We start from the raw sequence: 13388 nt of genomic DNA on the forward strand, positions 1-13388 counted from the left end.
TTTTTGTATTTTTTAGTAGAGACGGGGTTTCACCGTGTCAGCCAGGATGGTCTCGATCTCCTGACCTCGTGATCCGCCCGTCTCGGCCTCCCAAAGTGCTGGGATTACAGGCTTGAGCCACCGCGCCCGGCCGGATAAATGCACTTTTGAAGGGATTTTAGGCACCAAGATGAACATTAAAGTGGGAAGAGGAAGAGGGAGGAAAAGAGTTCTATATTCCCTATTCCCCAAACCTATGCTCCTCGGTTTTAAATTAAGTAAAATCCCAAAAAAATTCTTTTTCACAAAGAACTGAAAAACACAATTAAAAATTACTGCCACAAAGACATGATTTTAAAAATGAGGATGCTATATGGGATGTATGTTAAAAAGTAAAGTTTTAATGAATATTAAAAGATGTTTTTGAAGTCTTAAGTATGTTCTAAATGACGTTTCTGACAGGTTTTTTTTTTTTCTTTCATTTCACCTTAAGAATGACAATAACTGTTGCATACTGTACATACAGAATACCTATGCTGAAAAATACTGGATGAGTTCTATCCATTTGTATATTGCATAATATTTAATAAGTGTTATTCTCATATAAGGAACATTTTTTGCCTCAATAGTTAATCAACTTTTTAAATTATAATGCATAATATTATAAAATTTAGAAAGTCATTATAAGAAAAACATGATTTAATTAACCTGAGGATAAAAAAATTTTAAATACGAAATATGGTGTACTTACAAAATAATATGTCAAACGTATATGTTTGTTTTAGAGAATGGTACAAAAGTGAGTATTGATGTACTGGTCACCCACCTCTAGAAAGAGGACATTACCCACATAGTAGAAGGTCCTTACATATCTGTTCTTGGATGTTCCCCTCCTGTCACATACCCCAATATTATAGGGAACCACTGCCCTACCTACATTTTGTGTTACCTTACTTTTGTTTTTTTTTATAGTTTTACATCTTTATAAGTTGCTAGGTTTTATGTAGTTTTGAACATACATAGATGGAAATATATGTTCCTTTTTCTTCACTCAACTTTATTTTTTAAAGAGTCATCTATGTTGACTCATGTAGCAGTAGCAGTGGGTCATTCATTTTCTCTGATATATAGATTACTTTGTTGGAACATATCACAATTTAATTACCCATTCTATTGATGATAGACAATGGGACTCGCCCCTTTCTCCATCTCTTTTTTTTTTCCGTAACAAAACAGTATTGCTAATGAATATTTTCATACCTGTGTCTTAGTGTACATGGGTATAAATTTCTGTATGGCTGTTGACAGATCAAATGGGTGGACCTACCTATACATATCAACTGTTTTCCAAAGTGGTTGTACCAGTTTACACTACCGTTGACTATTTATAAGAATTATTGTTGTTTGGGCCAGGTGCGGTGGCTCACACCTGTAATCCCAGTACTTTGGGAGGCCGAGGCAGGTGGATCACAAGGTCAGGAGCTCGAGACCGTCCTGGCTAACACGGTGAAACCCTCTCTCTACTAAAAACATACAAAAAAAATTAGCCGGATGCGGTGGCGGGCACCTGTAGTCCCAGCTACTCAGGAGGCTGAGGCAGGAGAATGGCATGAACCCAGGAGGCAGAGCTTGCAGTGAGCCTGAGATTGCGCCAGTGCACTTCCAGCCTGGGTGACAGAGCGAGACTCCATCTCAAAAAAAAAAGAAAAGAGAAAAAAGAATTATTGTTGCTCTACATAGTTGCCAACACTTGGTATTGATTGGCTTTGACATTTATATTTCTCAGTGGCTTTAATTTGCATTTTCCTGATCACTAATTAGGTAGAGCATCTTTTCATATGCATTTTGCCTATTTATGTTTCCCTTTCTAGGAAATGTCTTTTTGTCCTTTGTATTTTTCTATTAGATTGTCTTTTTTTCTTTAGGTTTTCACAAGTTCTTTCAAAGAGGCTGCTTATACTAATCCCTGATGTCAAGACATTAGTCTGGTAGTAAGATGAATAAAATGAATTTATTTGTCAGGGTAGATATTGTTGCCAACTTCAGTCAGGATAATTGCAATAGTGGCAAATCTAAATTAAAATTTTTTCTCCTTTCCTTTAACTATAAAGGATTCACTTTAAGAGATTTGGAAACTCTTCCCTTTGGAATTGCTCTTCCCATCAGAGATGCAATTTATCACTGTCGTGAGCAGCCGGCCTCAGACTGGCCGGAAGCTGTCTGTCTCTTGATTGGACGTCAGGATCTGTCCAAGCAGGCCTGCGAAGGAAACTTACCCAAAGGGAAGTCTGTGAGTATCAACATGGAAAGTTCAGAGTTCCAATTTTAGCCTGAAATAAAATCATAAAGTAGAAATGTTCTTCATTTTCCTTTAAGGCTTTTTCTAAGTATATATATCAGCTTGTCTTTTATATTATATGCCATATGGGGTTTCTAATTGTACGCATCTTATTAATTGTAAGTTGAGCATAGGAGCAGGAGATTTTGTGAATGTTCTATCTTGTGCCTGGATCTTTCTTTGCCTTGAGTCAGGACAAGTCCTGAGTGTAGTCGTGGAGACTACCATGGCTGTTTCCCTACTTGTACCACATTAGTAGCTAACCACTTTGTAATTATTACATAGGAAAAGGGAGAGCACATATATCCTGAATTTGGATGGGTAATTATATATAAATATTTTCTACTGCGTATTTTTTGATGTGTTGAATTTTTTGAATTTAACCTTTTAAATAGGTGTAAACATACTTGTTTAATCACATAAAACTGTAGCCCCAGGGAAAACATGTGTTTTTTTCACTAGAGTTGTTTAAAAAGATGTCTTAAGCTATCCCTCCTAAAATACTGTCTTTCATCAATCTTCAAGTTTGTTTTTTTTTAAAATGCATTCTAGGAATCCTGCAAGTAGAAAGTAAAGTTATTTCATTACTCTCCAATTATCTTTTTAAGTCATCCTCTCTTAAAAGTTGAAAAGGAAACTTTTAAAACTTATTCTAGAATTCTAGGTAACTTTAAAAAATAGACAGTAGAATCTCATCAAGGAAGATTCAGGAATAATAATTCCACTCCTGGTGACTCTTATGTTCATGTCCGTGAGAAGACAGTGTGGGAATTTGGCCTTACCTCTTAATAGCTTTTGAATCAATACCTAATAATCAGTACATTGTAACTATGAGTCACCTTAGGTCTTATTACTGCTTCTTCAGAGCCTATATCAAAACTTATTCCTAACCTCACAGTTGCCTAATGAGTACCCATGCTGGAGTCAGTTTCCATGGGCATCTGATTCTCCAGCAGGGTCATCCCAGCGCATCTCTCCCTTAATCTGCGTCTCAATCACAGCTGTTTGTTGAATTAGTATTTATATCCTGTTTTAAACAGAAAACAAATCTTTTTGCTTATAATATGGCTTTCCTGTGAGAGAGAGCAGTTCAGCACCATTAGCATGAAAACATTAATCTGTATTTGAATGTCATCTTAAGTAATTCTGTCTAAATACAGTTTGTTCAGTTATTTGAGGCTACATTTTATAACTAATCCCATCTAAATTTATTTTGTCACTATTTGAGACTATATTTTATAGCTAACTCACCCATTAGAATATAGTTTTTTTAAAATTAGATATTTTATAGGAACCAAAATGAATTTTTAGGAACTAAAAGTGATTATTTGGTCATATCTACTTTTTTTTTTTTTTTTCAGGCTAACCTTGTTGTTTTCATATTAAATGTTGCAAAACTTTAACATTTCAACTCGGAGTTAATCTTTGTTAAAAGAGTATAATACTGTTTTTGAGGGAATATGATATGATTCCATGCAGTTCACATCTGTGTTGCAGTTAGGTTTAATTATTGGACTGGGAAGCGCCATATTAAAGCACATGCTGGGCTTATGAGAACATGATGACAGTCAAGGAATTTACCCTCTTACTTGTTTTGCTGCAGTTCAGTACTTTTCCTTCTAAGAAATTTTTATTGGAAACACATTTTAAAAAAATAGTGAAAACTGGCTTGGTGAGGTGGCTCGTGCCTGTGATCTCAGCACTTTGGGGTGGCCAAAGTGGAGGACTGCTTGAGCCCAGGAGTTTGAGACCAGCCTAGGCAACATAGTGAGACCTCATCTCTACTTAAACAATTTTTTAAAAAAGTTTAGCCAGGTGTGGTGGTATGTGCATATAGTCCTAGCTGTTTGGGAGGCTGAGATGGGTGGATCTCCTTGAGGTCAGGAGTTCAAGACCAGCCTGGTCAACAGGGCAAGACTCTGTCTCTACAAAAAACAAAAAAAATTAATCTGGATGGGTGGTACACATACGCAGTCCCAGCTACTCGGGAGGCTAAGGGGGAAAGATCGCTTGAGCCCAAGAGGTGGAGGTTGCAGGGAGCCATGATCCCACCACTGCACTTCCGGCCTGAGTGACAGAGTAAGACCCTGTCTCAAAAAAAAAAAAAAAAAAAGAAAAAATAATGAAATCCAACCACGATCCTATCTATTTAAAGTGTAAAGTAAGAAAGTATTTTATTGTGTGACTTCCCCCAACCCTTGGTGTATATCCTTTCAGGCTTTTTTCCTTCTCCTTCTATTAATGAACAGACAATATTTAAATTAGCATTATTAGCAGTGACTAGTATTCATACTCTACTTGCAATAATTTGTTTCTTTTTTAAAATGATCAGGATGTAGTTTTTTTTATAGTTTATTCAGAATATTTCTCTGCTTGTGTCCAGCCTCTTGACTGTTGTCCTAAATTTAAATTTTCCCCCTTATTTCACGTAGCAAATATTTCTAAGTAGGGAATATAGTACTTTTGTTTGTTTGTTTTGATTTTTGTTTGTTTGTTTGAGACAGAGTCTCACTCTGTCACCCAGGCTGGAGTACAGTGGCGTGATCTCGGTTCACTGCAACCTCTGCCTCCCGTGTTCAAGTGATTCTTCAACCTCAGCTTCCCCAGTAACTGGGACTACAGGAGTGCGCCACTGCATCTGGCAAGCTAATTTTTGTATTTTCAGTAGAGACCAGGTTTCACTGTGTTGGCCAGGCTGCTCTGGAACTCCTGACCTCAGGTGATCCGCCCGCCTCGGCCTCCCAAAGTGCTGGGATTACAGGCGTGAGCCAGCAATATAGTACTTTTTAAAAAGATTTGTAGAGTCGAGTCCTGGTATATATTGCAGCCCCAACCCATCCCTGCTTTGGAAAACGTATTTTCTCTGTGCTTACTGTAGTCATGGAACATCAGCCTATATATTTTCGTGTTCAGTAAGTGCTTGTTGACTGCTTTTTAAATTATTATTACAATAAAGTCTGTTACTCAGGTGCTCTCATCAGATGTTCCTTCAGGAACAGAAACTGAGGAGGAAGATGACGGGATGAATGACATGAATCACGAGGTCATGTCATTAATATGGAGTGAAGATTTAAGGGTACAGGATGTGCGAAGGCTTCTTCAGAGTGCGCATCCTGTCCGCGTCAACGTAGTGCAGTACCCGGAGCTCAGTGACCACGAGTTCATTGAAGAAAAGGAAAACAGGTGAAAGAAAACACTGTGCACTATCTCTTGTCATGTGTTATTGTTACATTTGGGTCTTGTTTATATTTGTTTTTCCTTCAAGTTTTTAGCATTTAAAACCCTAAAGAGATTTAAAAGATACTTTCAAGTTAAAATGTGCCCTCTGTTTTAAGCTTTCATCCAACTTCAACAAACCACGTGTGTTAGCAAAATATCTTTGGCTTTTGAGGACATAATGGTTGTATTTCAGATCTTCCTCCTCTTGAAATACGTATAACAATTTACTCTTTAGAAAAGGTGAATGTAAAACCATTTTGCCTGATAGTTCCCTTAAGAATTTACAAACAAAGAAAACACTGGCCTTGTTTTTCTGTGTCTTGATCAGGATAGATTTTGAGGTTAGTGGGGTTTTTAGTGTAGTTTAAACTTACATCAGTATTTTTTTTTTTTGATATGATAGATAATACTCCAAATAAATAGATAAGGCAAACTAGATATGCCTTTCTTCTGCTACTCCCCTGCACAGGATACATCCTTTGATACATTTTAAGACTCAGTGGTAAACGACATCACATGCCTGTGACATTCCAGAGCTATTCTCTTGGGACACTTCTATTTTAAAATTCTCTCCTGTTCTTTTATCTGCTTGTGTCTATTGTCTGTCATTCATCTGCCACTGTTTTCTAGTTCTCCTTACTTTTTTTATGGTACTGCTTTGAGAGGAAGGGTCACCCACATTCAGCCACAGGCTGCTGAAGATCTGAATTAGTTGTGATTTCCCTATCAACTGTTTCTTCCCCACAAGTCCCCAGTTATTAGTCGCCTGTGAATAAGGAGATGGAGTGACTTGAGTTAAGAGCTAGGATTTATGAGCATGACCTCTAGAGCCAGGCGTGGCCATGCTGTGCTGGGTGACTTTGGTTAAATTACTTTACCTCTTGTTGCCTCAGTTGCCTCATCTGTAAAAATAGGCATTCCTCATGGGATGGTGCTATGTATCAAGTGAATTATTTTTACATAGCACTTAGAATACTGCCCAGTACATAGTAAAGCTCAGTGCAGTCAGCCAGTATTAGTAGTAGAGTGCATTGATTCTAAGATGCAAATTTTGTCACTTTTTAATATCTCTGAAATCAGATGTGTATTTCAGTGAATAGGTGTAATACTTTAATTGGCAGTGCTTTTTCTTTCTTAGTATCTCATGAAATAATGATACATCTTATCAGTGGCATCTTATATTCAGGGGATATAATATTGTTCTCATTATAATTGTGTTACTTCTGCAAAGTTGAAGTGAATTATGTATATGATTTCCTCTAAAAAAATTCTATGGGCTGCAGCAGCCTCTTGACTTTGAATTTTCCTGATCCCAAATTAATGTGGCGGTTGTGTTCCCAGAGAATCTTTAAGACAGAAAAATTTTTCTTTCCAGTTAGCTAGAAAAGCAGTTATGTGTGTCCGGTTAAGGAGGGAGTATGCTTATGAATAGCTTTGTCTGCAGAGAAGATGTTCGTCACTTGTCAGCCTCTGAAGGGATGTTTCTGTGTCTTCAGATATAACTTGTGTAAGCATTTCTTAGTTATAAATGCCCTACTTCCAAAATTTCTGTTAGTTTTTTTTAAGTAGCTATATGGAATGTTAAGCTGTTTTAACATAGGAACAAGTTGAAGAGTGGTATATTAATTTCACAGTAGAGCCCACAGAAACCATTTTAACCTTGAACATACCTGATATATAATGGTATTAGTCCTATAAATCTAGTCATCATGTAAGTGAAACCAATCTGTATTTCCTGTGGAGACACCATGAAATCCATTCACCTCTAATATAGGGACCTTGTTTCTTTTCTTGTGTACAGGCCACAGAAATGGCACTTCTGAGGCTGTATTGGCAAAAAGGGATGGGAGGAGGATCCCACATGTACTGAGGACAGCTAGACTGAAATTAACACAGTGATAAAAACCCCAAAAGTACTATATTTTCCTTTGAGAAGGTTAGCATCCGTCGGAGTGGAATTTTAAATTTCTTTTTTTTGAATGCCTAGAGACAGTTGGCTTGGTTTATAGGCCAGGTGGTTTTCATTCAATGTAAATATGAAACAAAACAAAGGAAATATGTCTGTCCCTAAGAGTGTAATAGGAACAAGAATATTAAAATGAAAATAATCATGTTTGGGTGGTTCACTCACATCTTTGTATTAATTTACTTTGAGACAACTTCATCTTACATAGAATACCTTTTGAAATATTTACAGATGATATTTCAATTGTGCTTTGCTTTAAAAATTTTCACATGTTGGTTTTTACTTTAATTACAGATTGCTCCAATTGTGTCAGCGAACTATGGCTCTTCCTGTAGGACGAGGAATGTTTACCTTGTTTTCGTACCATCCTGTTCCCACAGAACCATTGCCTATTCCTAAATTGAATCTGACTGGTATGTTAAATTCTGGACTCAATGAGAAAGGAAAATGATTAAGTACATGCATTAAGTGTAGTTCTTTAAATTAGTTAAGATGAAAGAAATGCTCCCTGTATCCCCAGTGATTTTAAATATTCCTAATAGCTGCTATAGTGGTTATCAAAGCTTAAATACCATGTCAAACTAAACCTCGAGAGAAGCAGATTAGAGCTCATTACTCATTTTTGCTTTTTAATGAGGTGATTTCAAGATATAAAAAGTCACTTGGAGAAGTTCAGAAAGATATTATTGATAATGACGAGTATTAAATTTTGAATAATCTTAAGTATAATATATAAAAATATTTAGTCTTAAAATGTCTTATGTCATAGTTTGAACAGATGATCATTGTATAAATCAAGGAATGTACTAAACAAAAAGAGAAAAAAATGGTTACTTACAGTATTCCCACTCTTCTGCGTCACTCCTTTTAACATTTTAGTATATATGTTTCCCAAGTTTATTTCCACATATTTATAATTTTATATTTGTTTAATTATCAGAAAATTTAAATCTATTTTAGTTATTTTTCTTAAAATTTACAGTGAACATCCTTTTATATTTAGCAAATGTATGTGTTTATAATTATGTGTATGTATTGTATACATACACGTGTTTTTAATTGATACATTCATTTTTATTTGCTTCCGAGTATTTCATTCAGTGGATATACCATAGTTTACAGAAGCAGCCTGGTCTTGTTGAAAATTACAGTTTTTTGATATTATAAACATTGTTGGGGCATATTTGTCCTATGTACTTAGACGCAATGCTTAGAACTCTTAGGACACCAAGATGAATGGTTTTAAGGAACATGTCAAATTGCTTTTCCGGTTGGCATGAGTTTTTATTTCTGCCATATATAACTGTAGTTATAGTCTTGATTACAGTGAGTTTTATAGTGCATGTCCACCTAATGCTGATTTGAATGTGTTCTGAAGGTGACAATTGCGTAGTTGAAATTACCATTGAAACTCTATTATAGTATATATGGTTTTGTGAAATCTGTACAAAATGTATGTATAATGTATGTAGTAGTGTATAATATATATAGTAGTATATAAAGTATAATGTAATATATAATAGTATATAATATATGTGAACATAATCGTACAGTATTTTAAATTGCATACTTTAAAAAAATCCAGAGTTCCACTCAGGTTTGTGAAAAGCTTGTGCTTTGAGCAGCATGCAGGAAATGAGACTGACTAAGTGAAGAACACATTCCCATCTCCATATCATGCTTATTCTGAGCCCTAATCTCATTAAGGAACATAGTGAGCAGAGTTGCTTTTAATATTTAAATTGTCTCAGAGGTAACGCACCTGTGGCAAAATCGTAACAGTTATTGATTCTTGATGGAAGACATGGTATATAGATGTTCATTTTAGTAGTCTTTCCAACTGTCTTATATGAAAAATTTCATATAATAAATGTGAGTTAAAATCTCATGCAAAATTGGCAGATGTTAAAATGTATTCAATCTGGGTGATTTAGTACTCAAGTGATACTTGGGTGGGTTCTAAAAAATATATACATGCATCTTTTTTTCTGAATACATTTAATTGAATTTGCATGATTTAAAATGTGCTTATGACATTAATCCAATGTTTTATTCTTTTAGTCATTCTGGTAGGCCAAAAAGAAAGGTTACCTGTTAATTTAGGAAAAAATATTTTCTTAAATAGTTGCTTAACCCACACTAATGTGACCTGTTGTACTTTTGTATGTTGTCATTCTCACTGAAGGAAATTTACCTCACCCTTTGCATTTTATTTTCTCTCGTGTGTGAGTGTTATGTCTTATGCATATGATGAATGAAAGTTTTAGAAAGGTTATTCAGTTTTTCCATATTGATATGTCTGCCTTTTTTGAGAAAGTGCAAGTGTAACTTATGAACTTATCACTCATTGTGGTGCTGTCTAACACTAGCAGTTGAGTTAGCTTTTAGGTACAAAAAGCGTTTAGTAAAGACAAATTAGTCTTACTTTGTGCTTTATGTGTATATGTATACATGCTACAAATAAGACACTCTACATCTACTTAAAATGTATTTTACATAACATCTTAGAACTCTTTTAAAATGGTATTTTCAAAGCTCCAGTGAACTGGATAACTTTATGCAGTAGTTAAAATATTTATGTTAATTATTTTATCTGTGACTTAAGACAATATTCAAAATATATATAAAAAGATTCAATATTTGCTGTATATAATGTAGATCAAAAAGAAAAGAATCAAGAAAAAATTCATAGAGAACATATAGCATTGTGAACATATAATTTACATTGCTTTTAAATAAATGGACCATAAAAGTAAATCTAGTGAATGCCCTTTTGAAGTTCACTGGGTGACTCAAGTCTATAAAAGGATGCTTTTTACAAAGCTATCTCTAAACAGTTTAAACAATAGCATATAATTAGATGTCTGTATCTGTATGTATATAGAGAGAGAGAGAAAAAGAGAGAGGGGGGCATATATAGGTAAGAGCTGTAGCAGATTTATTTAGGTTCTTTTTTTTTTTTTTTTTGAGATGCAGTTTTCTGTTGCCCAGGTGGGAGTGCAGTGGCATGATCTTGGCTCACTGCAACCTCCACCTCCAAGGTTCAAGTGATTCTCGTGCCTCAGCCTCCCAAGTAGCTGGGACTACAGGCGCGCACCACCAGGCCTGGCTTTTGTCTCTTCTTAAGATGTCATTTTTCCTTAATGTCCATGGAAAAATATGGGATAGAACATTCGAAATTAACACCAATGTCATCAGATGTTGGGATTTATAACTTGCATAGTTTAGCAGTGATATTAGTCTTCATTTTGGTTTCTAAGCTCTCTACTGTTTGAAAGAAAGATTTCAAAGCAGTGATTATCCCAATCGGCTCTGTATAATGTTAAATTGGTATCAGTTATCTCATTATATAGCCTCATACATTTTAACAAAAAGGACCATGAACTATTTAGACAGTGAAGGTTTTTCCAGTTTGCATTAAGTTTGACTCACATGTACAAAAATTGTAAGTGGTCATAGAGACCTAACATTCCAGGCATTGATGGTTTTGAATGTAGAAAATGTAAGTAATCTTGGTCTCAAAGATCTAGTCTTGGTTTTGTGAATTTTTGTTCTCTCAATGTTAAATTTTGTTTGGCTGGATAGGGCGTGCCCCTCCTCGGAACACAACAGTCGACCTTAATAGTGGAAACATCGATGTGCCTCCCAACATGACAAGCTGGGCCAGCTTTCATAATGGCGTGGCTGCTGGCCTGAAGATAGCTCCTGCCTCCCAGATCGACTCAGCTTGGATCGTTTACAATAAGCCCAAGCATGCGGAGTTAGCCAATGAGTATGCTGGCTTCCTCATGGCTCTGGGGCTGAATGGACACCTCACCAAGCTGGCGACTCTCAATATCCATGACTACTTGACCAAGGTGAGAGCCTGTGCTCCCAGTGCCTGGCTAGCAGTAGCTCCTAATTGCTCTGTTTGCTCTTCTTTCTTCATTCTTGTATTTCTAAGTCCATTTGTCTCACAGTACATGGAATAATCTTTCTAAAGCGTAAATCAGAGCATGTCACTTCCTTGGTCAAAGCCATTTAATTAATGATCTCCCATTGCTTTTTTTTTTGTTTTGAGTAAGGCGGAGTAGAATTTAATGAGTGACAGAAAAGCTCTCAACAGCAAGAGGGGACCCAAAGGTGGGTTGCCGGCCACAAGGCTGAATCTAGGGGTTCTTATGGGTGTGAAATGAGTGTGCATGCTGATTGGTCTGTGGGTATGCTTGAGAAAGCACCATTGAGAAATAGGCACGATAGTGTAGAGGACCAACTGGGGAAGGACAGGTATATGTAAAGTAGGTGAAGGATAAGGACCAATCAGGAGAGAGCGTGCCAAACGGGAATGAGAGCCCTCTAGTCCATGGATTTATCCAGAACTTGTAGCTTGGTTTTCTGGCTTTCGACTGTCTTTGGCTTGAAGGTTGAGTTTCACCTGAGAACTTACCTACCTCCTATCGCTATCAATCCCCGCCCTGAAGAAGTACATCTAACTGCCTTTAGGATAGGCATGATGACTGTTCTAACTGCTTCATGCTGACAGAGGATGTTGTTTTGGGAAGCAGCAGTCATGTCTCTCTTAGAGGCCTATCTAAGGGTCCCTGGTAAAAGGGAGCCATCAGCCGAGGTTCCATTTTGCATGACCATTTGGAGTTTGATGGCCTCTAGGCGAGAAAAAACACATTTTACAAGGAGGTTAAGTACACATGAACCACATGTGAGTATTACAATGAGAACACAAAGAGGAACTAAAAGGGGGAAAATCCATGCCCGTATATTAGGGAAACCTAGAAAGGACAGAAAGAAAACCTCTGAAAATGGAGTGTTCTATTCCAGGATTTTGCAAAATAGGATTGTCATGGGCATGTCCCCCTAGATCATTAGATATGTTATAATTAGGCATTGCAATGCCTTTAATTAGATTTCTGACCATAGGCTGCAGAATCCAGTAATGCCCGATAATCTCCTTAGTTAGCTGAGGGTCTTGGGGAGAGGGGAAGGAGAAAGTGGGTCCAATTCTCTTCTTGCCCAGTGTCCTGGTCCCTTCTGACAAGACCAGGCCTAGGTTCTTCACTGAAGTCTGAGGGAGTTGAGCCTTGGACTTTGAAACTTTATGTCCTCCGTCAGTTAGAAATTTAAGAAGAGCATTACTGCCCTTCTGAGAAATTTCCTCAGTTGGGGCACAGAGGAGAGTGTCATCTACATATTAAGACTTTAACTTGAGTTTGAAAGAACTCAGAGAGATCTTTTGACAATGCCTGCCCAAACAGGTGGGGGCTGTCTTGGAATCCCTGTGGTAACACCACCCAGGTTAGCTGGGTAGTCTGGTTGGAGGGATCCCTGAATGCAAACAAGTTTTGGGAGTTGGGGTATAACAGTATGCAGAAAAAAGCGTCTTTTAATTCCAAGAATGCAAACCATTTAGTTTCCTCTGGTATCTAATAAACAAAGTATAGGGATTGGGAACCACTGGGTAAATTGGTTCATTACACCGGTTACTCATTAAGGAGGTAGAGATCCTGGACCAGTCTCCATTCCCTGTTGGGTTTCTGTACTCCCGATATTGGGGTATTACAAGGACTGTTGCAGGGTTTAACAAGGCCCTGCATCCTTAGGTTATTAATGATGGCTTCTAGCCCTTTCCTAGCTCCTGTTTTTAGGGGCTGTTATCTTTGATTAGGGAAGGAGATGGGATCCCTGAGATGGATTTGGACCGGTGAGACTGTTGTAGCTCAGCCAGTTTTTCCTGAATTGCCCAAACCTCTGGATTAATATCAGTCTCCACCAGAAGGAGGCAAAGAGTCTGTCCTGGAGCCATAAGGATGGTGGTTCCCTTGTGAGCTAAAATATCCCTACCTCAGAGGAGCTGGGCTTTCAGGTATGATTAAAAAGCCATAGGTAAACAAA

The 13388-nt window shown here is 37.0% G+C and overlaps 1 protein-coding gene across 1 annotated transcript in view; it reads left to right on the forward strand.

Moving 5' to 3' along the window:
• The window catches only part of ANAPC1 (anaphase promoting complex subunit 1), a 121808-nt gene that overhangs the window by 65248 nt on the left and 43172 nt on the right, over nt 1-13388 (forward strand). The window contains exons 19-22 of the mRNA XM_025354990.1: nt 2002-2269; nt 5286-5500; nt 7797-7915; nt 11088-11359. Of these exons, the coding sequence (XP_025210775.1) occupies nt 2002-2269; nt 5286-5500; nt 7797-7915; nt 11088-11359 (874 nt within the window). The remainder of the gene's footprint in view (nt 1-2001; nt 2270-5285; nt 5501-7796; nt 7916-11087; nt 11360-13388) is intronic.

The sequence above is a fragment of the Theropithecus gelada genome, chromosome 13 (assembly GCF_003255815.1).
Source record: "Theropithecus gelada isolate Dixy chromosome 13, Tgel_1.0, whole genome shotgun sequence".
Lineage (NCBI taxonomy): Eukaryota > Metazoa > Chordata > Mammalia > Primates > Cercopithecidae > Theropithecus > Theropithecus gelada.